The 24,751-nt window shown below is 35.0% G+C and overlaps 1 protein-coding gene across 1 annotated transcript in view; it reads left to right on the top strand.

Annotated features, from left to right (window-relative positions):
- DHX15 (DEAH-box helicase 15) overlaps nt 1–20,714 on the top strand; it is a 57,449-nt gene extending 36,735 nt beyond the window's left edge. The window contains exons 7-14 of the mRNA XM_021938333.2: nt 5,149–5,235; nt 6,167–6,316; nt 7,251–7,359; nt 7,903–8,094; nt 11,018–11,140; nt 15,124–15,314; nt 18,443–18,612; nt 20,148–20,714. Coding sequence (XP_021794025.1) covers nt 5,149–5,235; nt 6,167–6,316; nt 7,251–7,359; nt 7,903–8,094; nt 11,018–11,140; nt 15,124–15,314; nt 18,443–18,612; nt 20,148–20,265 — 1,140 coding nt within the window. The 3' untranslated portion in view covers nt 20,266–20,714. The remainder of the gene's footprint in view (nt 1–5,148; nt 5,236–6,166; nt 6,317–7,250; nt 7,360–7,902; nt 8,095–11,017; nt 11,141–15,123; nt 15,315–18,442; nt 18,613–20,147) is intronic.
- The last annotated feature ends 4,037 nt before the right edge of the window (nt 20,715–24,751 follow it).

Raw genomic sequence — 24,751 nt, forward strand, 5'->3', positions numbered from 1 at the left:
GCTTCATAATGTTGAACTTTTAATTATTTTTTGCCTGTCTCTAGAACATGTTAAAATATTTTTTTCATGTTACCTTATGTGTATTCTGAACTTTGGGGAAAACTTGTCATTTTAAGTGATAGTTTTAATATATAATTTTGAAGCTGATTTGTGGACTAGAAAGTGCTTTATTCTCTGTGGGCCTAATTTTAGCTTGATTCCTCATCAGCAGAAATATATATCTATATATATATAGAGAGAGAGAAAAATATGTCTTAAATATTTATATAATAAACAGAAGTTAATGCACCCTTCAGGCAGAGCCTTTATTATTATTATTATTTTTAAAACAGCATGGGGTCTCACTATGTTGCCAGGACTGGTCTTAAACTCCTGGGTTCAATCAGTCCCCACTCCTGGGCCTCCCAAAGTGCTGGGACTATAGGCGTGAGCCACCAGGCCCGGCCCTCAGCCTGCCTGTTTTTCATTTGTCTTGAAATCATGTGTACTTTGTATATCTGTATTTGTTTTATTTTTAAAATGTTGTGTTTGTTTGCCATTGAGTGAAATTGGTGTACAACAAAGATGTCCCGTTTTTGCCTCCTTTTGTGTACTTCTCATTTCATTGAGTTCTACTTTGAGAAATATGGGCCCATATTTACTACAGTTACACATCTGAGCTCTTGCTGTCTTAAGCCTATGAAGTAAATTAAGGTTTTTGTTTCTGTTTTGCTTTTTGTGTTTTAAATCCTTAGGATGCTGAGGAGAATTTTGTCTTATTGAAAAGAGTGACTCAGCAATGGCTGGATATGTGATGATGGCCACAGTTGGTGATGGGCTCACTCTGAGGACTGATCATGAGCTTGTATTTCAGAACTAAGAGCTATAATGCCACTTTGCCATCCAGTGATGGTGTTTCAGCCAAAGCTGTAGGACCTCTTGCTGGGAAATCATGTTATCCTTACCTTGAGTCAATTTCATCTTAGAGATTGAGACGAGCACTGATGTAGCTTCCCTGGACAGTCCTAGGGAGAGTAAAGGAAGACTTCCTTGGCAGTTGCTGCATCATTTTCATTATGAGGAAGAACATTCTGAGGTGCAGCATGTTAAGCACAAATTTAAAGTTTTCATACAAGGCTAACTTATAGAGGAGGGATCTATACAAGTTTTACTGTTCATATGTAATTTTAAACTTACTGTTTGCATCTAATTGTGAAAAACAAAATATTTGATTTTTTTGTTACACTGTTGATTCTAAGGATAGTAGCTAGCATAAAGCAAATATATAAAAGTATTGAAAGTTTTTGAACAAATAAAATATTTAATATGATATTTTAATTTCCATCAAATTGTGAGTCTGTATAACTTTGTATTTGAGTACCTTTTATCAGTGCCATTTCTTATTTCTCACTCTTAGTTTATGCAAAATAGATTTTATAACTTGATTGTGATACTAATAAAACAGTAACCTTTTAAACATGTTACAGTACTAATGGTGAACGATTTCAAGTTTTTAGCAATCAAGAAAGGTTGAGAATGCAACATATATTAATACGAAAGTAGATATTTTTACCTCTTGGTAATTTTTGAAGTTTATTGAAGTATTTGACTAAGTTAAAAGTTACAGTAATTCTTTACATGCATTCAAGTTTACTCTTCAGTGGATAACTTCTCTGCATTTCTTGACTGAGACATACAATTGTTATTTTATGGATTTGGTTGTTACTAAAATACCACTATAATTATTTTTTAAATATTTAGTTTTCACAAATTTTGTTCATACAAATAGCTGACTTTTCTATAGTTTATCCTGCATTTTGCTAATTAATACGATTCAGAGCATCAATTGCTCAGTAAAAAAGAGAAATGGCCCTTATGGAGATGGTTCTATAGTTTTAAAGAGAGACTTGATGATCCAGGGTCTGAAGATAGCTTACTGTGGTGCTGCTGGGACGTTTATAAGCAAATAAGTTGATGTCCTTGTATTGGAGACCCCCACAGAGTTCCCTGGGGACTAAAAATCCAAATTAGTTTAAACTAAATGCATTATTGTGTCCAGACAGTATTCAGGTAGGGCAAATGAAGTACTGCGAGTTCTGCTCTGAAGTGGAGTTATTGGGGGTGGGGTGGGGGGTGGGAAAGTGGTTCTATTAGAAAAAAAGTAAGTTCTATTATAAGGCAGGTTATTGAGGGGGAAAATGGACTCTTAGCATGTCCTGACAGTGATGCCAAGCTTTTCACCATAGGGTCTGTTCCATATTAGTAAATGAAATTTGAACACTTTTTAAGGCTCTTTGAACACTTACTGCAGTGTTGCAGTCTAGAAAGCATGTAACAATTATATTGATTCTAACTGGTCATAATGTAAATCCCTTGACAAATTCAAGGTCATTTTGTCTCCTGATGGGTTCCTGATTGTATGGTGTGCCATTTACAATTAGAACATGCTTAGGGCTTGCCTCACTCAATTGCTGAGGTTCCAAAGAAGCTTTTTTTATCTTGTCATTTATTAGTTTGCTTTTGCATTGTGTGTGTGTGTGTGTGTGTGTATGTATGTATATTTAGCCTTAGCTATTTTTAGTCCTTGAGAAAGGCCTAAAACTTGTGCTTTTTTGTAAGGACTCAATTTAACACTTGTATTTTAGGGTTTGACTTTTGGCTGGCAATAGGCTCTTATTAATATCAATAATGACATGGGTTTGCCAAGTTGGCATAAATCATTTGATTCTTAAACACATGCAGAATCATGCATCCATGTCTTGTTAACTGTTACAGAATTTAATACACACAGACCCAGACAAAAGACATACAGGATGAAATTATTTTGTGGAGAAAAATTAAGTGTTTTTTTAATAATAGTAACTCTTTAAAGAATTGGTCACATCAGAAATTTTTATCACATTGTATTCTGTTCTAGAAGAAATATGTGACATGTATTTTTTGCCAGAATAACTTTTTAAAAAGTGATTTTCTTCATAAATATATTCAGAACCATGGTTTTCACCCCAGAATTCCAGAAAGCCAGAAGACGTCTTCTGTATTTACAGGCATGTAGTTGGTTCTGTATAGATTTGAGATAGGGTCTTAGTCTATTGCCTAGGGTGGAGTTCTGTGCCATGATCATAGCTTACTGCAGATTCAATCTCCTGGACTCAACCAGTCCTCCCATCTTAGCCTCCTAGGTAGCTGGGACTACAAGCATGTGCCACCATGCCTGGCTAATTTCTTTTAATTTTTTATAGAGGTGGAGTTTTACTATGTTGTTCAGGCTTGTCTCAAACTCCTGGACTCAAATAATCCTCCTTGGCCTTTTTAAGTGCTGAGATTACAGATGTGAGCCACCATGCCTGGTCCATTCTGTATAGTTTATAGAATATTTCCACATCCTTACATAATTTATTCCCTACAACCCTGTGTTACGTAGACTAAGTAATATGCAAGTTATAAAAGGAGTACAAGCTTGGGGGTGTTAAAACCTTTCCACAGTTACTTAGCCACTCAGGTTGGATTGCTGTGTCTGCCAGTTATCTCTGAGTTCATCACTTCTTTAACTACAACAAACGGACTTTCTAGAAGAATATTAAATGCAGGTTATGCTTATTCAAGTTTCACCTGTTAACCTTATGTGTGGTGTTGTCTGCTTCAGTTCTAGCTGCTGATTATTTATCTAAATGTCCTGAAGAATGTATTTCAGCAACATCATGAAACCACTTGTCGTTCCTTATTCGTTTGCTAGTTGTCAGTCTTTTCAGCTGACAAATAAAAGGAAACATTTTGGTTTATTACTTGTAAATTATTCTGAAATACACTGATGGTAGATTGCTATTATGTTTTTAAATCCCTGAGGTTTCCTGCTAGTATTTTGGGAAGTCTACTACTTAGTAAATATGAAATCAGAAAATGAAACTGTTAATATTATTTTAAGTAAAATAGTGAATGCAGCAAAAGCATATGATTTTTTAAAGCTATTGATTTATAAAATTAAGTGTTTTTAAAATAAAATAGGGATAAATATAAATCTTTTCATTTTTTGTATGTGTCCGTAGGCATTCCTGCCCACATGTGTTTTTTAAGATGGAACTTTAAGTGCCGTTTCCTTCTCTAATGAGTAGGTCTTAACCTTACCTTCAAGGACTATCCTAAATGCTGTTATTTTTCAGTAAAGCTTTTCTTGTCTTTGCTATGGAAGTAAACCTTTTTAAATTTCACAGTGTATCTTTGGTGCCACTCACACTTTCTATCCATGTCTAATCTTCCCTTACAAATGGTAAAAGCAGACTCTATTTGATTCATCTTCTGTATCAATTGCTTGCGTATACAGACATCTTCAACTTAATATCAGTAACCTGTTCCTGAAAATCAGATGTACTAAGTTAAAATGCTAATGAGGAATCCCCATTTCCCATTGTTTTAAAAGGAAAAAATTATATGGAAAAAATTATATGTAACATCTTTCCCAAGTCCTTAACTAATTTTCTAAAACATATGTAATTTATAGTAAAACATGCACATACACAAAACAAGCTATCATATTAGTAAGTAAATGCTTTAAACATTTCTGTCAATAAAAAAATTATGGTTCTTAACAGTTGCTTTGTATTGTTTAATAGCATATTACATGTCATCCCTTTGAGATCATGCACTTACCAAAATATTTACATTTGATTCTGCTGATCTGTCAGTTCTTACTGGATTATAACTTGAGGTTTTTTCCATGTGGCATTTTGTTTAAAATGTTGAGTTGAATTTTGGTGATATAAATAATGAAGTTTTCATTTTGAAAGATACACTTGTGGAAATTTGAATACTAATTATAAGGGCTGTTTTATCAGACATTTTGTCAGGCATGTTATATTGCTTTATCAGTGTTTTTCTTTTTATGCTGTCAATTAATTTGATTAAGCAAAATGTAGCGCGGTTGAGTGATAACCTGAAGTAATTAATAGCTTTGTTGAGAAAGAAGTTGCTGTTGTGACGTAAACAAAATTTTGGTTTCTTAAATTTTAATTTACCTTTTTAAAGCATTGGCCATTGAAAATCAAATCATATTTCTAGTTTATTTGCTGGTTTGAAATTCCTTGTGTTATTGAAAGTTAATGGCTGATCTTTAACAGTCCTGTTAATTTTATTCGATATGTAATATAATGTATATACTGTATTTCTTAACAGGTAGTTGTGTCAACTAACATAGCAGAGACATCTTTGACAATAGATGGTGTGGTGTTTGTGATTGATCCTGGATTTGCGAAACAGAAGGTACATATTTAGTGGATACTTTATAAATTAGAGTTGGTTTAACAGTACTTACTACCCATTCATTTAATGGCTAAAATTTACCTTTCGGAATTATTTTCTTTTGTTTGATTTTCAGATTTCTGCTGTATGTTCTGGGTGGCTCTCAGAAATTAAGACACTGTTTAATATGTAATTCTAGGCTTTTTTTCCTTTTAGAATTGCTTTGATTTCTTTGTTTCAGTGTAGTGATGGTGGGTGTTTTGGCTTGTATATTCATTTAACAGTATGGGTTTAGTAATAAAGTACAGGATTTCCATCCCTGCAGTTCAGTCACTTATCCAACATTAGAGTTACTGCTGTCAACTAGGCACACTATTTGAAAACAGTACTATGTTATTCCTCTAGTTTAACAGTGCTGTGTACTAAATGAAGTGAAGTGCAAGTGAACTGGCTATTTAATAAATACATGTTTTATTTTTCAAGTATCTTTTGGATAAATTAATTACATTTTGTAGGCATATCATGTTATTGCTGGAAATTTTTTTCATTAAACAGTATCAGAGTAATAGTACCCAGAACATTGAGTTTTGAAAGTGAAGGTTTCTTTTTGGGCAGAATCCTTGACTGCCCAGCATATAAAAAGCAAGGAAAAAGGTCAGCCTGATAGAACTGAAATTATCTGAAATTAGGAGGAGTAAGGATTATATAAGCTGTCTGTGTGTTTGACAAGAAGTTTTTCATGTTAGTTTGAGTCTTTCAGATGATCGAATTAGAATGTCTAAAAGAACTTTAAGGTTCAGGATGATGGGTTGTCTATTGTAGCAGCATGATTTATGGCTATCAATATTTCTTTGTTTATTTTGGAATTAACTGTGGGCTTTGGATACTTCCGTTGGATCACAAGTTTGTGTTTGACTGAAGAAAGACTCTTGTGTTATTTCAATTCCAATAGGTCTACAATCCTCGAATCAGAGTTGAGTCCCTTTTGGTGACAGCTATTAGTAAAGCGTCAGCTCAACAAAGGGCTGGTCGAGCTGGACGTACCAGACCTGGAAAATGCTTCAGACTTTACACAGAGAAAGCTTATAAAACAGAAATGCAGGTATGGGGTATTGTTGTTTCCTGCCTATATGTTTAAAATGTTAAGTTGAATTTCTTACCAGAAGAAAATTGCCTTATTTACTTAATCTTGCCCTTTAGGATTAAAAGCTCCTTAGCTTTTCCAGGAGTGAAATGTATAGCATAATTAACTTAGGTAGTTGCACACCCCCTCAGTCGAGGCTGATACATTCCAAGACCCCCCCCCCCCACCATGCATGAAAACTAGAATATGCTGAACCTTACTTATATATACTATGTATAAATATCTTTCTTTACAATTTCACTGATAGAAGATACATTCTTACTTTAGATGTGTTTTTTTTTTTTTTTTTTTTTTCTTTCCTTACTAGGTTTCAACTTCTTTTCTTTCCTTACTTTCAACTTTTCACTTAAAGGAAGCACTTCAGGGCATATCGAAATTGCCAGCATCACTATTCTTGGCGCTTTGGGGCCCTTATTAAGTAAAAGGTTACTTGAGCACAAGCACTGTGATACTGCAAAAGTTGATCTCATAACAGATGGTTGTTAAGTGACAAATGGGCATGTAGTGTATATAGCATACTACTAAGAATGGTGCACAATTTAAAATTGATGGATTGTTTGTTTCTGGAATCTTTAAAATTTTTTCTGGTGACAGTGGTTAACTGAAACCATGGAAATTGAAAACATAGATGAGTGAAAACTACTATACAAATTTCTTTCTGCAGTTTCTAGTTTTATGGACAGTAGCAAACACTTCGAATACCATAAAGATAGTTGGAGAAAAATGGTTTCTCTCTAGCGTAGTCTACAAGTATTTATCTCTCCTGAGACAGTAGTGTAGAAGTAATGCCAAAACAAATAGCTCGGGAGGCAGTGAACAGATTTTTGTTTTCTTGAACAAGGAGACTGAGGCATGTTTAACATAACAAATACATGTTTTTGTTTTTTGCTAGGATAACACCTATCCTGAGATTTTGCGTTCTAATTTAGGATCAGTTGTGTTACAGTTGAAGAAACTTGGTATTGATGATTTGGTACATTTTGATTTTATGGATCCACCAGGTATGACTTATCAAAACACATTTTTATCAGATCTTTTAACCAAAATTGACTCTTAGTGTTTTTCTGCATCCTATTTAATATATATATTAAATACATTTTGCCTTTTCCATCCAGTGTGCATCAAGATTATGTCTTACGTGATAGCATTAAAACTAAAAAAGGTGACAGTTATATGAGCACATTCTTTTTTTTCTTCAAAAGTTATTATTGGGGGGGTGGTTAGGTAAATTGAATTATCCTCTGGGCATGAAAATGTGAGAATTCCTAATTTTTCTTTGGGGAAAAAACAGTCTGATAAACACATTGATGAATTAGCAGTTATTTAATGTATTTCGGAAGAAGACAGTTTTGCCTACAGGAGAATTTTGCAATGTTTTTATGATTCATTGTTTGCTAGATCTGTATAATTGAATTGGATGACAGTTTGAGTTTGAGTTTGGTCCACTGCAGAATGAAAAATGAGATTGCTTATAATAGTTTGTACTTTGTCACATTTTTGCTTGCTTAAGGCACCGTGTCTAATAGATTGTCTTTTATCCCTAGCTCCTGAAACTCTGATGAGAGCCCTGGAACTTTTGAATTATCTGGCTGCTTTAAATGATGATGGAGATCTGACTGAATTGGGATCCATGATGGCAGAGTTTCCTCTAGATCCACAGCTCGCAAAAATGGTTATTGCAAGTTGTGACTACAACTGTTCTAATGAGGTCCTATCTATTACTGCTATGTTGTCAGGTAATAGAGGGAAAGGAACAAAAAAAAGCCCAGCTCTTCAAAGTTTGGGTGGACTTCACTTTTGTTTTTGTTTTTTAATTTTTAGTATGATAGTGGATTTTATAGATGATTTTAAGGAATTAATCTTGTTTCCTAAATACCTTGTAAATAGCTTCGTAATGACATAGTACTTACAAAAGTAAAGTAAGTCATTGTGCACAAAAGATAGTAAAACATTGGCTGTCTTGAGTGCTAATAAAAATTGCAGTTAGTTTGAGCACAGTTGTAACTGAATTCTTTGGTTAAAGGTCCATCACTGCTATCTTTGTGGGTTTTTTTTTTTTTTTTTTTTTTTACTGCAAGTACAAGAAGAACTTTGCTCTAGTACTTGGCTCTATTAAATGTGCCTGTGGCAAACTTAAAGCTATACATTAAGTTGAGCCTTTTCTATATATGTACTCCAATGGCACCCAAACAAACATGAATTTCAGACTTGATATCAAGTAAATAGAAATAGTGATGTATAATTTTAGGCTTAAAATCTAATCTGATAATGACATTCTTTTACAATGGTAGAAAAACTTGGTAAAAGAAACATACCTAATATATAAAATTGCCAATTTTGTAAAATTGGACCATTAAGCTAAGGAAATAATGCTGTTTTTAGTAACAAAATGTAAACCACAAATGAATAGTAACTTGGAAATTAGATTTTTCCTAAAGGAAAAGAAATATTGTTAAGAAACAAATGAATGGCTATTCTTACAGCTAAAAATAGAAAATAAGTTCTTACAATCAAAATATTCTCTGCTACTAGTTTTAGCACTGGCGAGAACTGACTCCCTATTGCTGAGTGGTTTATTGATCTTAATGCTGCAAATATTTCAAAATATTCTGTGGAATTAAAGGATAAATTGAAAAAAATTTAAATATAAAATAATATGGCTTAGTTTAGATGTATGGTATATTCTAATGGTGTGAATTTTTTTATTTAAGAAGTAGCTAAAATGTTTTCTTGCAGAGTTATGACTGATCAGACTCAGAGCAGATGGGCAGGGCAGTATTGAGTCACTTTAATTAAATTGTAGCTTCATTTGCGGAGGTGGTGGTAGGTTGTTGTCTGCCTTTCTTATATGTTGTTTTATAGATTCTCCCAGTTGTACCTCTCCCAAGATTTTAGTTTTTAGAGAAAGTGTGGGGCAAGAACTAATGGATTGTGTACTTATTTGTCTATCTACCTAGTTTTTATTTCTCTAGGTTCTCTTATCAGATATACTTATATGATTACCGTTGAGTTAAGAGTATTAGCTCTTTAAAAAGTTTGTTGTTGTGATGCAGTTGTAATCTTCCAACTACATCTCAGTTTTATTTGTAATTTTAAAAACTTATTTTTATTTATTACAAATAAAAACCTTTAGTTTATCAGGAGAATGAGCATTTATGTGCAGCAATGTAAATGGACTGTTTTTAAACGGTCCATTTGTAGGAAAAGTGTTCAAATAAGAGGCGAGGAAGAAGTCATGGAACAAAAAACAGTTTGCTAAGCTTGTAATGCTTTGTTTGACATTAAAATAGGTTTTGAAGTTTTAAGGTCCTGATATTAACAGTGCAAATCTAGAGGCCTTTCAGAGCACTACTTATTTATTCCCACTTAACTCTAGTGGCTAGTTCACATTAACATTCACAGCTGTGAGAAGTTTGTGTACTTTTATGATTACCTTGCTTCAGTTACATTAAGCAAGAGTTTTAATATTTATTATGATCATGTTTTGTTGTCACTATTTGGCTATTTTGACATCTTTTTAAAGGGGAAACTGTATGGGAAAGAGTAATATGATACTGTATTTTATCTTGTTGTTGATTATTCCCATTATCTTCTATCGGAACCGATAATTTATGAAGTTTTTCATTGACAAGGTTTTAAGAGCTTTTAAAATGTGTTGAAGAAGTCCCAAGCTGTTAAGTATTTTTATTTTCATATTGCTTTTATGACTATGGAATTGCTAAACTGAATTAAGGAAAGTTGTATTTCAAAAAATGTAGTACATGCTTTGTAACAATTTAAAGTTTTATGTGAATTAATATTGAGGCTCTAAACAAATAACTGTAGTTACATATTTTGATGACCCTTGATATGACTGTTTCAGACTAATTGTCAACTTTTGAAATACTGGACTTTGCTTTATATTGAGGTTTTGATACAAATAAGTTTGTTTTTTCTTTTTTAAAATTGGGACTTTATTTTCTAATCCTTTTGTTAAAATGCTGAAACACTAGGCTGAATATCCCAGCCTTTTTGAATTTTCTTAATTCAGAGGCGGTTTAACCTTCCACCACTACTGCTATCATCCAAACCCAAGAATTCTTGATATTTTTATGTTTACATATGCTTCTGCTCACCGGTGCTAATAGTGATACCCACCAGTTGGTAATAGCCACAGTATTAGGGAAAAAATTCTGATAGAAACATGGCAGTAGACTGGTTTCAAAGTTGTTGTTAGCTCTGCAGTGGGCAAGCGTAGCTTCCTAACTTTCATGGCCATTCAATAGATGTAGTGGATGTCCTTTTGAAAAATTACAGTTAGCTGAAAGGCAATTGACACCATTATTCTGGTTATTGGTAGAGCTATCAGCACTGGTTTTTTAAAATAAGTTGAGCTTTTTAGTATCCTGATGGCCTTCAGAATAGCTGTTTTGATGCCTACTTTTAGATCTAGTTAAAATAATCAGGTACTCTGTAGCTTTGAAATCCTCTTGTCTTACAGATGTGGTTAGGTGTTGATGTACCAAATCAAGGTAGTAAACAGTCCAAGATGCAGTTGGAGGCCATCCTGCCCTGCCCTATGCTCTGTGAACTGACCTAGCTAGGCCTTGTTCCTCTATCTGTGAATGCGTGACTCATCGATATGGGCGTTTGTGTTGGGCCCATACCAACCTTGTTTAGTCCCACAGTGTTTTGTTCGCCCCACGGAGGCCAAGAAAGCCGCAGATGAGGCCAAGATGAGATTTGCCCACATAGATGGAGATCATCTGACACTGCTGAACGTCTACCATGCTTTTAAACAAAGTAAGTGTAAATTTGATTGGAGACATTCTTTTGTCTAAATGTCACTTGCAGTGTATAAGATGTTTCTTTGTCCCACTTTCATTTATTATCTGTGACAACTTACATTAGAAACCCAGAGGTACTTTAGAAAAACTCCTGACTAGCATTTAAAATAGAAATTGCCAATCTTTCCCCAAGTTGTTTATGTTTATAATCAGGGGATAAAGCACCAGTTGTAGAAAACCTGAAAAATACGGTGATAAAAATGACAGACTTGCATGACATTTATCGCTAACAAGCAAGTTTTTATATACTTTTATTTCTGTGCATTTTACATTTTAAGAATAGTTTTATATTGTTTATACAATTCATTACTCTAACATTTTTACTAATAAAGAACTTTTTACACCAACATAAAGCTAATAGAAAAAAATGGACAAGTATGAATGATGGTTCTCAGGCTACCAGTGGTCTTGTAAACATGATATGGAAAAGTTCAACTGTACTGTTAGCCCAAGAAATGCATTATTATTTTGGCATTATTATTGATAATGAAAGGCACTACCATTTTCTCACCTATAAAATTTGCAGACATTGAAGAAAAATATTCCTTAGCTGTATGGGAGTGGGGTTATGTGGTCTTTATGTGATTTTATGTTACCAAGAACTTTAGCAACCTTACACTCTTTGACCCAGAAATAATTTAAAAAGTTATTTTTTGGTATTCTGTGTACACTGGTTTGATTAAAGAATGTCATCCCATCATTATTTATGGTGGTAAAATAAAATTGGCTACCCAAATGCCTACCAGTGGAAAAATTGTGAGTTATGCTGTAGACATATGAAGTAATTGTTCTAGCTTTAAATTATCTTATCAGAGAATATTTAGTGACCTGAAAAACATTTGCCAATGACTTGTAAATGAGGAAACATAATAATAATGAAGTTATTGCTAGCTGCTGTTGTTGGAATGTACCATTTACAAAAATTGAGAGGAAACCTTAATAAATTCAAAGGAGAAAAAAAATACAGCAATTGAGTGCAACCGGATCTGACAGTTTTGGTTTTTTTTTAACTGATAGCCCTACATCATCACCCCGTGCCAAAAATGTGGAATTCCGTCACTAAGTTTGTAGTTTCTTCTCATGAGAAATTGGTTTCCTAATTTATAAAGTTGACATTCCAATTTTGTATGTCTGGTTTTATTTGTAACTCATTTTTATTATCTCATAAAAATCTCATTTATACCCTTAAAATGGGGAACCTGTTGACTTTGGCACATCTCTGTGGGGGTGATGGTGAATTTATTTGTCTTGGGGTCCAGAAGTGCTAGAGGGCCAGTGTGTGCACCAGACGTAGTACCTAACTTGCTTTACGTCTGTTGCTTACTCCAGAACCCTGATGAGTTGAATAGAATTGATGACTAGCAGAGAGAAAGAATGGAGCCCTTCTCTGTCCAGGCCCAAAAAACTTGGGCAGATATGAAAGTTAAGGGAAATGTGGTTATGAAACCAGAGGCTCAAGACCAGCACATGGTTTACCTTAGAATCTTTCTTGTATCCAAATACTGGTCTTACGAAATGCTGAAGACTTACCCCTGATTAGACAGATATACTCAAAAAACCTACCGTATTCCTCTTGTATGCAAAACATGCAGGGTGACCAAGAGATACATAACCTATTAAAGCCTTGAGAAGGAACAGATTTACAGTCAGAGGGAATGTAGTAAGTTATGGTCTTGTCCACTCACCAGATGTGTGATCTATTTCTGATAAATACATCAAAATACTACTTTTTACATCAAAGTACAACTAATAAAATAGAAAAAACAGACAAGTATGAATGATGGTTCTCAGGCTACAAGTGGCCTGTAAACAAGAGTTGGAAAAGTTCAAGTCTACTGTTTGCCCAAGAAATGAATTATTAGTGAGAGGTACTATGAGCTCTCACTGCCAGAGGGATGGTTAGTCATTGGTGGTTTTTAGGGGTTTGCAGTATGTGATGACTTGACATTTATTAGAACCGTCCTTATTAGTTAAAGATGAGGATTTATCTTTTAATCACTGATTGCCACCTTTTCAAATAAGAGAAGCCCTTTAAAAAAAAAAAAAGCAAAAAACTTTGCCAGATCCCCATGCGTTATTATTTCAATATAGGCATATATATGGATATGAAAATATTTGAAATATTTTCATGAAAGCTTTTTAAATGGTTGTATGTTATTAATTGAATCATTCAGTATATTTGAAACAAAGCATGTTTCAGATACTGGTCAAGATGTTTTACGTTACAGACAATAGTTGATTACATAGTGAAGCTAAAATGTCACGTCAATTAAAATGTTGTCTTAATACTATTTATGGAAATAACCCTTTGAAATCCAAAACTAGATTTAAGTTATTTTGCAGTACCTTAATCTGTCTGGGGAGGGGAGATTACTCTCTAAAAATTAGACAGTGATTTGGCTTTAGATCTTAGGGGTAGTTTACTGTATTGGTAAGAGAGAAACAGCTAAAGTTATATTAATAAAATGTTCCCAGTTTTAGATTTACTTTTCCCATTTACGCAATTATTTCTCACAAGTTTAGAATTACAGTAGAACCATCAGATGTTAGTTATTAGTCATTTGTTCTTAACAAATAACTTAGAATTGCCATTTTTCCATCTGTAGTACATGAATTCTAAAAATTGAGAACCACACAAAAAAACTACATTTCAAGCCATAGTCTGCAAATCAACAACCCTTTCAAAAATTTGCCTTTTTATTGTCCAGCTTGGGCATTTTCCTGCCTTTCAGCTTGTTATAGAGCATCAGCGTAAGTAAAATTACCTCCACGGTGTGCTGTTTCAGCTCCCAAAGATATTCAGTGCTTTGGTTTAAATGTCAATAGCTTCAGATGGGTACCTTTTATTTCTTATTCCAGATGGATTAATTAATGGGTGTTCTAATATGTTACTGTATTCTTTAATTCAAAGATCTATTTCCTATCTCCACCCCCACCCACTCTTAATTTCTGAAATGGGGATGCATTTTGTAATGGATAAAAATGTACTTATGTATTTGTTATGTCTCTAAAAAACATTAAGGCAAAGTTATGCACTGTAACTAGAATCCTAGAACCAAAGAGAAAAGAATATGCTGAAGGTAAGCATACATCACAGTAGCAAGAGAAGGATCAACAGTTTTAATTTTTGTTTTCTCTCTCCCATTTCACAATAACCCTCTTAGTTTTATTTATCAAAGGTCCTCTGAAATAAATAATGCAGTTCTTTGCCATGACTGTCTTTGGTACATAAAAGATGTCACTGTAAAATTTTTTTCATGATGCTACAGGTTGAGCTCTTTAAATGAGCAACACTAGGCTAGTTGGAAGCTTATCAAGGATTCATCAGAGAAATATCCGTTTGATAATACATGCAGTAAAATTACTTGAGGTTCTTAGACTTAGGTTTTGTTTATTAAACGTGAATGGAGGTTTCAGGCATCCTTGTAAACTTCAGTTTCAGGATGCTGGTAAATTGCTTAGAGGCACATGTGTCGCTATAAAACTTTGACGTCTTTAAGTCTGGGGTGCTCTAGCTCAGGCGTAAAGAACAATACCGAACAGTTGTTTGCAGTTATCTTAATCTAAAGCTGTAGTTTCATTGAAAATGAACAGGCCGTGACTTTTACCTAATACACCCAGCCTTCCCTTATCTAATAGACTATCTTTTGGAAACAACCAGGTGGATGTTAATGGGTGAAATAATTCACTAAAAACAGTTAATTCAAAATCATTGTTTTGGCATCCAAATCCAAAAGCCTTGTTACTGTTTCTAATGTTGAATCACACTACAGATCTTTGAGAAAGTTGGTAACATTGCAGTTTTAAAGAAAATGTTGTGGGTAAATCTCCTTTCTGGTTTATTTAGCTTATTCTTCATAACAATTTTTTTAATTAGAGAATATTCCTGTGTGGATGATTCATGGTCCCCTCTTTTCTCCCCGCCTTCCACCTTTTTAGATCATGAATCGGTTCAGTGGTGTTATGACAACTTCATTAACTACAGGTCCCTGATGTCTGCAGACAATGTACGCCAGCAGCTATCTCGAATTATGGACAGATTTAATTTGCCTCGTCGAAGTACTGACTTTACAAGCAGGGACTATTATATTAATATAAGAAAAGCTTTGGTTACTGGGTATTTTATGCAGGTATGTAGATAATACGGGAATGAATAATTAAGTATTCACATGACACTGATTTCTATTAACAGTCCTTTGAATCCACTCGAAAGCAAAAGTGAGTTTACGCATGCCCTTAAAAATTAATCTTAAATGTTGTTACATCCAGTTTCTTTGAGTGAATTAATATACTAAGAAATCTTAAGTATTTAATGAGTAACAAATTAATGCACTAAATGGCTAAGGTAGTCTAGTTATACAGGAATCAGTTTTAGAATTATTTTATTAATAGAGTCTTTGTTGTACAAAATGGAAACTTTGGCTACTTTCAGATGTGATTAGGTACCCGTTTCTTCAGGAATGTGAATATTGATCAGTGCAAAGTTTCTCTGAATCTAGGTCTTAATTGGAAATATATTGTCATAACAGAGTACTAAAAGGAAGCAATTGAGCAGATCCAAAAGTACATACAGTTGACTTTAGTCTTTATCTAAAAACTAAGCACCTCCAAATTCATATTCAAATACGTGGATTTCATTTACAGTCCTCTTACAGAGTGGATCATTGGTAATTATGTCCAAGACCCTTGCATACTGCAAAAGCCAAAAATGTCTGTTGAGTAGCAATAAAGATGAAACATAATTTAAAAGATTTTATTTAGTTTAAGTGTGCTGTATTAATGGCTATACAAACAGAAGTAAAACTTGTCAAGTAAATATTGTGAAGTTATTTTAAGGTGTTTATAAAAGAAGAGAAACTTTGAGAAAAATGCAAGAAAATTTTGTGGTGATAAAATAGAAAACAAATCACTTGATTTGGGATAGGTCTCTTCTATCTGTTTCCTGTTTGTTCATTCTCTCTTTGACTGTGTCTCTTTTTTTTTTTTTTTTTTTTTTTTTGAGACAGAGTCTCGCTCTGCCGCCCAGGCTGGAGTGCAGTGGCGCGATCTCAGCTCACTGCAAGCTCCGCCTCCTGGGTTTACGCCATTCTCCTGCCTCAGCCTCCCGAGTAGCTGGGACTACAGGCGCCCGCCACCTCGCCCAGCTAGTTTTTTTTTGTATTTTTTAGTAGAGACGGGGTTTCACCGTGTTAGCCAGGATGGTCTCGATCTCCTGACCTCGTGATCCGCCCGTCTCGGCCTCCCAAAGTGCTGGGATTACAGGCTTGAGCCACCGCGCCCGGCCTGACTGTGTCTCTTAAGCAAGATGTGGCTTACCCTTAAGGCCAGATGGGCTCAATAGCTAGAATATGAGCTTAAAGACAGTCTCAGAATGAAAAATCAAAGGAGATTGGGGAGATGTCTGTATTTGAATCTAAGTAACAGTAAGAATGTTTATTGTGGCATCTTATTATATAATATCTTAGGCTTATTAGAGTTAGGTGAATAATAGGTATGAGCATTCTTTCTCGAAACTCTTAATTATATTCTTAATATTTAATATGTACTAGCTTCTTTTTGACATGTTCTGTTCTTTTTTAGGGGAAAGGGGTGGGGTGAGGGAGGCAAGGTCTCACTCCCAGGCTGGAGTGCAGTGGCGCAATGACGGCTCACTGCAGCTTTTACCTTCTTGGGCTCTGGTGATCCTCCCACCTCATAGTTACTGGGACTACAGGCACGCACCATGATGCCCAGCTAATTTTTGCCTTTGTGTGTGTGTAGAGACAGGGCCTCGCCATGTTGCCCAGGCTTGTCTTGAACTCCTGGCTTCAAATGATCCTCCTACCTCGACCTCCCAAAGTGCTGGGATTACAGACATGAGCCACCAGGCCTGGCTTGACATGTTCTTAAATTTGCTTTTTATATTCAAAAAAAAAATTGATGAAATTATATTCAAGCATTATACTTCTTAATTATGTAGATTAAAATTTGGTACAAACAGCTGGGCACCACAGAGTATGCTTGCTAGTAGTGCTTCTCTAGTAGTCCTCGCTACTAGAAAAGTTGAGTAGGGAGCAAGGAGCGTTGAAGCCAGCCCAGGCAACATAGCAAAACCCTAGCTCTTAAAAACAACAAAAAATTTATTAGGAACAACATGCATTGTAATACCTGACACCTAATAGGTGTTTAGTAAATATTTTGAATGAAATTGAGTTTCTTTTCCATTATTCATGTTCATTCTTTATGCACAGAATATTAGAATTGGAAAGGGAGAACTTGTCAATTTTGATGAGTATCACCAGTCAAGGCGTTACCAAAAAAAAGAAATGAAAGAGAAGCACGTGCAGGCTCTTTTTTTCATTTTTTATTTTCCTGTCTTTGTAGGTTACCTTTTTCTTTTCCTCTTTGCCCTCTTTAGTTTTCTACCTTATTTTTTATTTATTTATTTTCTTTTTTGAGATGGAGCCTCTCGCTCTGTCACCAAGGCTGGAGTGCAGTGATGTGATCTCAGCTCACTGCAACCTCTGCCTCCTGGGTTCAGGTGATTCTCCTGCCTCAGCTCCTGAGTAACTGGGATACAGGCACCCGCCACCACGCCTGGCTAATTTTTGTATTTTTAGTAGAGATGAGGTTTCACCATGTTGGCCAGGCTGGGCTAGAACTCCTGACCTCAGGTGATCCTCCTGTCTCGGCCTCCCAAAGTGCTGGGATTGCAGGCATGAGCCACCACACCCGGCTTTAGTTTTCTACCTTAGACATGAATGTTCTGGTAATTGTTTGTCTACTCATAGTTGGCGCCCAGTGCTGAAGAGCCTGCTCTCGATGGTCTAAGGCAGGAAAGATCAGATAATAATGTTGGGCTCTGTGGACCCGTGAGATCCCTGTCAGAACTACCTAACGCTGCCTGCCCTTGGAGCATAATAGGTATAGACAAATGGGTATGACTGCGTTCTAATAAAACTTTCCTTATGAACACTGAAGCTTGAATTTTACATGCTACTCATGCTTCACGGGATGTTTTTTGTATGATATTTTTTCTTTCTAATTAAAGATGTATAAACCATTTTGGATTCACAGACCTTACAAATAGAGGCTGTGAGTTGGATTTGGCCCACAGGTGGCAGTTTGCTTATCTCTGCTTTTATAAGACAGTGATAAAAAAGTATAGCCATAGAATGAAAAGTAAAAGGGAGGCCTGCCTTTTCCTAACTATATAGGTAGCTTTACAACTAGTATGACAGAAGCATTGTGTTAACAATATACTGGGTTTTTGTTTTAGGTGGCACATTTAGAACGAACAGGGCATTACTTAACTGTGAAAGATAACCAGGTGGTTCAGTTGCATCCCTCTACTGTTCTTGACCACAAACCTGAATGGGTGCTTTATAATGAGTTTGTTCTAACAACAAAGAATTACATCCGGACATGTACAGATATCAAGCCAGAATGGTAAGTACACCTTTTGTTCTAATAGTTTTTTGTTAATACTTCACTCAAAATGGAACCCGACTGTTGCTAGAGTCATGGCCTTGCATTTACTCATTGAGGATTTATATTTCATTGTGTAGGTATGAGGGTATTGACTGGATGGTGTGGTTAATCTTTCACACCCTTCTTTTGATAAGTGGAAAGTGGGATTGTTGATATTTATGGGCAGGATTTGAAGCCAAATGTAAAGTTACATTTGAATAGCATGAAAAGTTTCTTTAGGGGCTGGGCATGGTGGCTCACACCTGTAATCCCAGGACTCTAGGAGGCCAGGGTGGGAGGATCACTTGAAACCAGGGGTTCAAGATCAGCCTGTGCAATATAGCCAGACCCCATCTCTACTAAAATATATATAGGTGTGTACAAAAATTTGCTGGGCATGGTGGTGCTGCACACCCGTAGTCCCAGCTACTGGGGAGGCTGAGGCAGGAGGATTGCTTGAGCCCAGGAGTTTGAGGTTGCAATGAGCTGTGATCATGCCACTGTACTCCAGCCTGGGTGACAGACCCTATCTCTCAAAAATACTTTTAAAAAGGGTTTAAAAAAAATTTTTTTTTAAAAAGAGTTTCTTTGGAGCCATTCTTTTGCTGTTGTGATTAACTCAAGTCAGTACTGTTTCTTGCAGAAAATTTTTTTTTTTTTACATTTTATTTCTCCCATTACAATTAGCTCTCAACTATTTATTATTTATATATTGGTTTTTAGGAATTGTGCAGGCATAAAAATGATAACTCTTTGTGTTTTAACATACTAGCTTTTACAAAATGTAGAGTGAGAACTGATTGTTTTAAGCAAAATAACCCTCACCTTCATGGTTTTTTTTATTTATGCCAGAATCTGTTCTATAACCTATGATAGGAAATGTCAGCCAAAAGTAGTGGGACTGAAGGCATGTATTCTAGTTGCTGTCACCGCTTTATATGGTACGACTGCTTTCTTATACAGATTTGGGACTTCTGACACTTAAATTGTGTAGGACATTACCATTTTATCTGAAATGCTTTGTTGAGAAAAAAATTGTATAGCTAAACTTTATAAAATATTTCAGTCAGGTGTATTTTGGGGGTATAGAGTTACAGTTATTTTAAAAAAAAATTGGAAATGAGAAGATCCAATCATTTGAATACCACGATGTTTCCTACACAGAACCTGTTATATTACTATATCCTTGGAGCTGCAAGTTAATAGTGTGCCAGAGTAAAGAAATCAGTGACTTTATCTGTTATCCTTACATTAATGTATCTTGAGGGTTTTTGTTTGTTTGTTTGTTTATGGTAAGTTCAACATCAGAAAATTTACATCTTACTAAATAAAATACTTAACACATTTCTAAAAGTGCCATTTGTAAGGATTAGTTATTTGTATTTTTATGAGACTTGAATTCATAGATTTGCCTTGGTTCATCAGTATATTAATGAATAATGCCTATCCTATTAACAACTCCAGTATTTCAATTAAATGTTAATTTGGAAATTTTTCTCCCCCTTTCTAAACAGGTTGGTGAAAATTGCCCCTCAATATTATGACATGAGCAATTTCCCACAGTGTGAAGCAAAAAGACAGTTGGACCGCATCATTGCCAAACTTCAATCCAAGGAATATTCACAGTACTGAATTCAGTGCTTAGAACTGAAGTTATTGAGAGGACAGCTTTAAAAGATGAATGAACTCAAAAGTTCGAGTTGTGCTCTTCACGTTGGTTCGATAATGGCCTTTATTTGAAAGCTTTTTAATTTTTCTTTACAGTAAATATTCCATTCTGATTTCATAAATTAAACATTTATGCCTCCCTTTTGTGTTGACACTGTAGCTCATACTGGAAAAGTCGATCAATGTTTTGCAGTTTATTGAAAGTAGTTCTATATATAACAATGTTATAAGCATTTCTTTAGAAATGGTTGAAAATGCTTCTAAAATGTGATTATCGACCATGGTATGCATGATCGTTGTAATTGTTGACATTCCTTTTAGAAGTTGTGAAATGTTACAACTTGTGCTTATGTAGACACAATCTTCTGTCTCAGTACAGAGGCACTGACTTCAATAAAGTCTATTTATACTAATTTTGGCCAAAGCCCTTTGGTATCTTTGTTCTAGTCTCTAAGTATAGCTGTTTTTCTTTTCAAGTGTGGAGCTTTTTTATTATTATAATTATACTCTTACTACATATTTAATGTCTTTCTACAAGGAGTACTCCTTCGGAAAAGTAGCTGTTAAAGCAATGTTTTTAAGAGCATGGCTTAGCGCTTTGTTAGGTTAATCAGGATGTGATCGATCTAAAAGGAGTAAAGTGTGTGTAGTGATATTTGAAAATGGACCTCAAAAGACAGAACAATGAAAGGAGAGCTCTCTACTTGTCTTAGAGTTCCTTTCATAAGGTTCATAATTTATTATCTTAACTACATTTTTGTCAGATGTTTTTATTATACTTCTAGCTTCTCAAACATATTTATGTTAGGTAAGAGGGAAGCGTATTTTACATCTGTTTTACAAAATTCTTACAGTGTGTTAGTACATTTGACCTTCCATTTTCTGTGATAGGCAGTAGACAAGTTGAACACTTGTCTACATTCATTTTGGAATGAAAATTGAGGTGTTTTATGTGGCCCATAAAATGTTTTTTAATCAATTATTTTCATGTGAAGACTACTGTACTCATTAATGTCTGGACTTCCTCTTCTTCCCATCCTACCTTTATAAGTTTTTAAGCGTTAAAGGAAATATATAGATGTGTGCCTGGCAACATGTGACTTAGGGAGTTGGGCAAGTTAACTCTTTGAAGCTAACAAGTATGCTTTTTAGTGTAGGTAGGTGTTACTAAATGATGCCTAGTGGCTTGAAAAAGTTAATGTGCCTTGTATAAGTGCCTCATTTTGTTCCCATGGAATAATAGGTTACATTTAAATATTAAATGTTAGATATTTATGCAACAGCATTTTGAAATGGTTAGATATTCATGCAACATTAAGCATTGGCAACATTGTCTGCCAGAATCTCTTAAAGTTATGTTGAAAAAAATCTAAGCACTTGGTCAGACTGTTCTCACTGAAATGGCAGCTCTCACCAGAAGAATATTTTGCCTGTTAATTTAAGCTGCAAGTGTAGTTTGTGAGGAGTTGTGTATCTTTATAATCTGACCATCCAATTTTAAGTAGGTCTCAGAGTGGTGTAACGTATTATTTAATCTTGGGCTGTGTAAAATGTGAAATTAGACCATTAGGTTTTGTTACAGAGAAACTGTTAAGTGTTAGAGTTTTCAGATATCTAGAACAAAGTTTGGTATTTGGCAGAGCTTCTAGGAATGATGGGTGTGCATTGAGAATGGCCACGTAGAAAGAGCAAGCTGAGTTTTTATCATGATGTCTATCCCCCGCCATCTCCAGTTGTTCTAGGCTACATCTAACCAAAGCTGAAAGTTCTTCTTTTTTTTTTTTTTTTTTTTTTTTTTTTTTTTTGGAGATGGAGTCTCGCTCTGCTGCCCAGGCTGGAGTTCAGTGGTGTGATCTCAGCTCACTGCAAGCTCCACCCCTGGGTTCATGCCATTCTCCTGCCTCAGCCTCCAGAGTAGCTGGGACTACAGGCACCTACCACCACGTCTGGCTAATTTTTTTGTATTTTTAGTAGAGACGGGGTTTCACCATGTTAGCCAGGGTGGTCTCCAGCTCCTGACCTCGTGATCCACCCACCTCGGCCTCCCAAAGTGCTGGGATTATAGGCGCGAGCCACTGTGCCCGGCCTAAAACGGAAGATTCTTACCGTTGATGTTATTGACAAAGTTGTGGCTTTTAAAAATGGTCTTCTCTCAATCTCCTTATCTTACAGATTTGGCAGCTGAACACCAAAGTTGTTAGTTTCCTTTGTTCACATAGAGCTATGATTATCAAATAATTTATTTGTGGTATAGAACAAGAAAATTAAAAAGTTTTTTTGAAGATTACCTGAAGAGATCACCTTCCTTATCTGTCAACTTGGAATAGGTGAACTGCTTGTTGCGATATGGTATAAGGAAAGGCAGCCATCAGCAAGTAGAACCATTGACCCTGCAAATGTTCAGGAAATTAACACAACTTGTGAGAAATGGGACAAGATAAAAAATGCCCTACAATAAATCAATTTAGCCGGAATCCAAAAGCACTCTATACTCAAGTTTTTTATACGGCATACGACTTAGTTCTAGAATTTTAGGTTTATAAGGTACTCGCATATACTTAGAAGTAATTTTAATGGCTATCCTCCCTAACCAGATACATTAAGAAAAACAGTTCATTACCCTTGAAGGCTGCCTAATAGCTCTTAGAAATGCTAAGCTAAAGCTCTTTCTGTGTAACACCTGATTCCAGTTTTTCCTTCTAGAACATAAATAAGGCTGTTTGTTCTGCTACTCGATGGCCATTTAGATATTTGGAATTAACTGTCATCTTCCCTTATTTTTAATTTAGACTGAATAATTTGTTTTTTTTGTTTGTTTGTTTTCTTTCCTGTCAACATTTCTCTTTAACACTGTTTCCAGCTTTTCTGAACATTCCTGGTTAACCTCTGCCAAGTGTTCTCTGGATTGCAGTCAGTACTATGGTCGAAGCTGGACAGACTGCAGTTGAAACTTGCTATTTCCCAGAGGACCAGGCCTACCATCACTTCTGTTACTACAATTTCAGATTACATTAACGTTTCAAGCAACCATAGCATACTTTTGTTTCATATTAATCTTGGTATAAATTTAAGGTGCCTAATTGCTACTTGAGAATTTTAATCTTTGTGGCTCAGGGCTGAGAAGGGACCTTCGCAGACCTTGGGTCGTGTTAATCTTTGGAGACTTCACCCTACATGTTGAAATATATCCACAGCTCATTAATGACATAAAAAATTAAAGGCAGGATAGGAATATCTTAAGCTAACAGTCTCAGAGTTCTTGTAGTATGAAACCTACACATTATTTCAAATTCAGTTTTTATCAATGTTACATTTTAAAATGAAGTTGACAGATTTAGTAAATAATTGTATGTAAACATTAATTTGAATTTTGCAGTTTCTTTTAATATTAGAGAACATGATGAGGTGGTTTTCTGGTCTTGTGCATTTTTAGTGGTACCTTAAAAATTAGCTATAAGTATTTCTTAGATGATTAACAGCATTTCAGAGCAAGAGTCATGGTTCAGAGACAGTTTTTAAAGTTCTGCTTTATTGAAGTATAATTAACATCAACTATACATTTTTAGATCTATAGTTTGATGAAGTTTGACAAATGTATACAGTTGTGTAATTGTCACCACAATCAATACACAACGTTTTCATCACCCCAAAAAGTTCCCCATGTGTCTCTCTAGCTAATATCCTTCCTCCTATTCCAAGTGTTTGGCTACTTGGAATCATACTGTGTGTAGTGTTTTATGTCTAGATTTTCTCATTTGGCATAATCCTTTCAAGAGTCATCTATTTCATATATATCAGTGAGTTCTTTTTTTATTGCTGAGTAGTTTTCCATTGTCTACGTACCATATTTGTTTATGCGTTTTCCAGTTAGAATGTCAGCTATTTCCAGCTTTTGGCTGTGATGAGTAAAGCTATTTGCGTGTAGATTTTTATATGGGCATGGATAAGTTTTTCTATTGGGTAAGTAACTAGGAATCAAGGTTGCTGGGTTGTGATAAATGTATGTTAAATTTTGTGAGAAACTGCTAGTTCTTCAAAATGCTGTATCATGTTGCTCCCCCACCATCAGCATATAGGTGTTTTGATTGCCCTCTATCCTTGCCAACATTTCATACTATCTATTTTATTTTAAATTTTAGCCATTTTAGTAGGTGTTGTACCTCGTGGTTTGTTTGCATTTCTCTAATGACTAATCAGTAATGGTGTGGAATATTGGGATGTCTTTTCATGTCCATATTTACCATTTATATGTCTTAGGTGAAGTAACTTGTCATAACTTTTGCCCTTTTTATAATTAGTAGTTTTTGATTGTTGAGTTTAAGAGTTCTTTGTGTATACTGGATCTAACTTCTTTATGAGATAATCTGTTTTGTAAGTGTTTCTCTAACCTGTTAGCTTATACTGTTGTTTCCTTAAGAGTGTCTTTTGAAGAGTAAAACTTTTTTGAGAC

Source organism: Papio anubis, chromosome 3 (genome assembly GCF_008728515.1).
Source record: "Papio anubis isolate 15944 chromosome 3, Panubis1.0, whole genome shotgun sequence".
Lineage (NCBI taxonomy): Eukaryota > Metazoa > Chordata > Mammalia > Primates > Cercopithecidae > Papio > Papio anubis.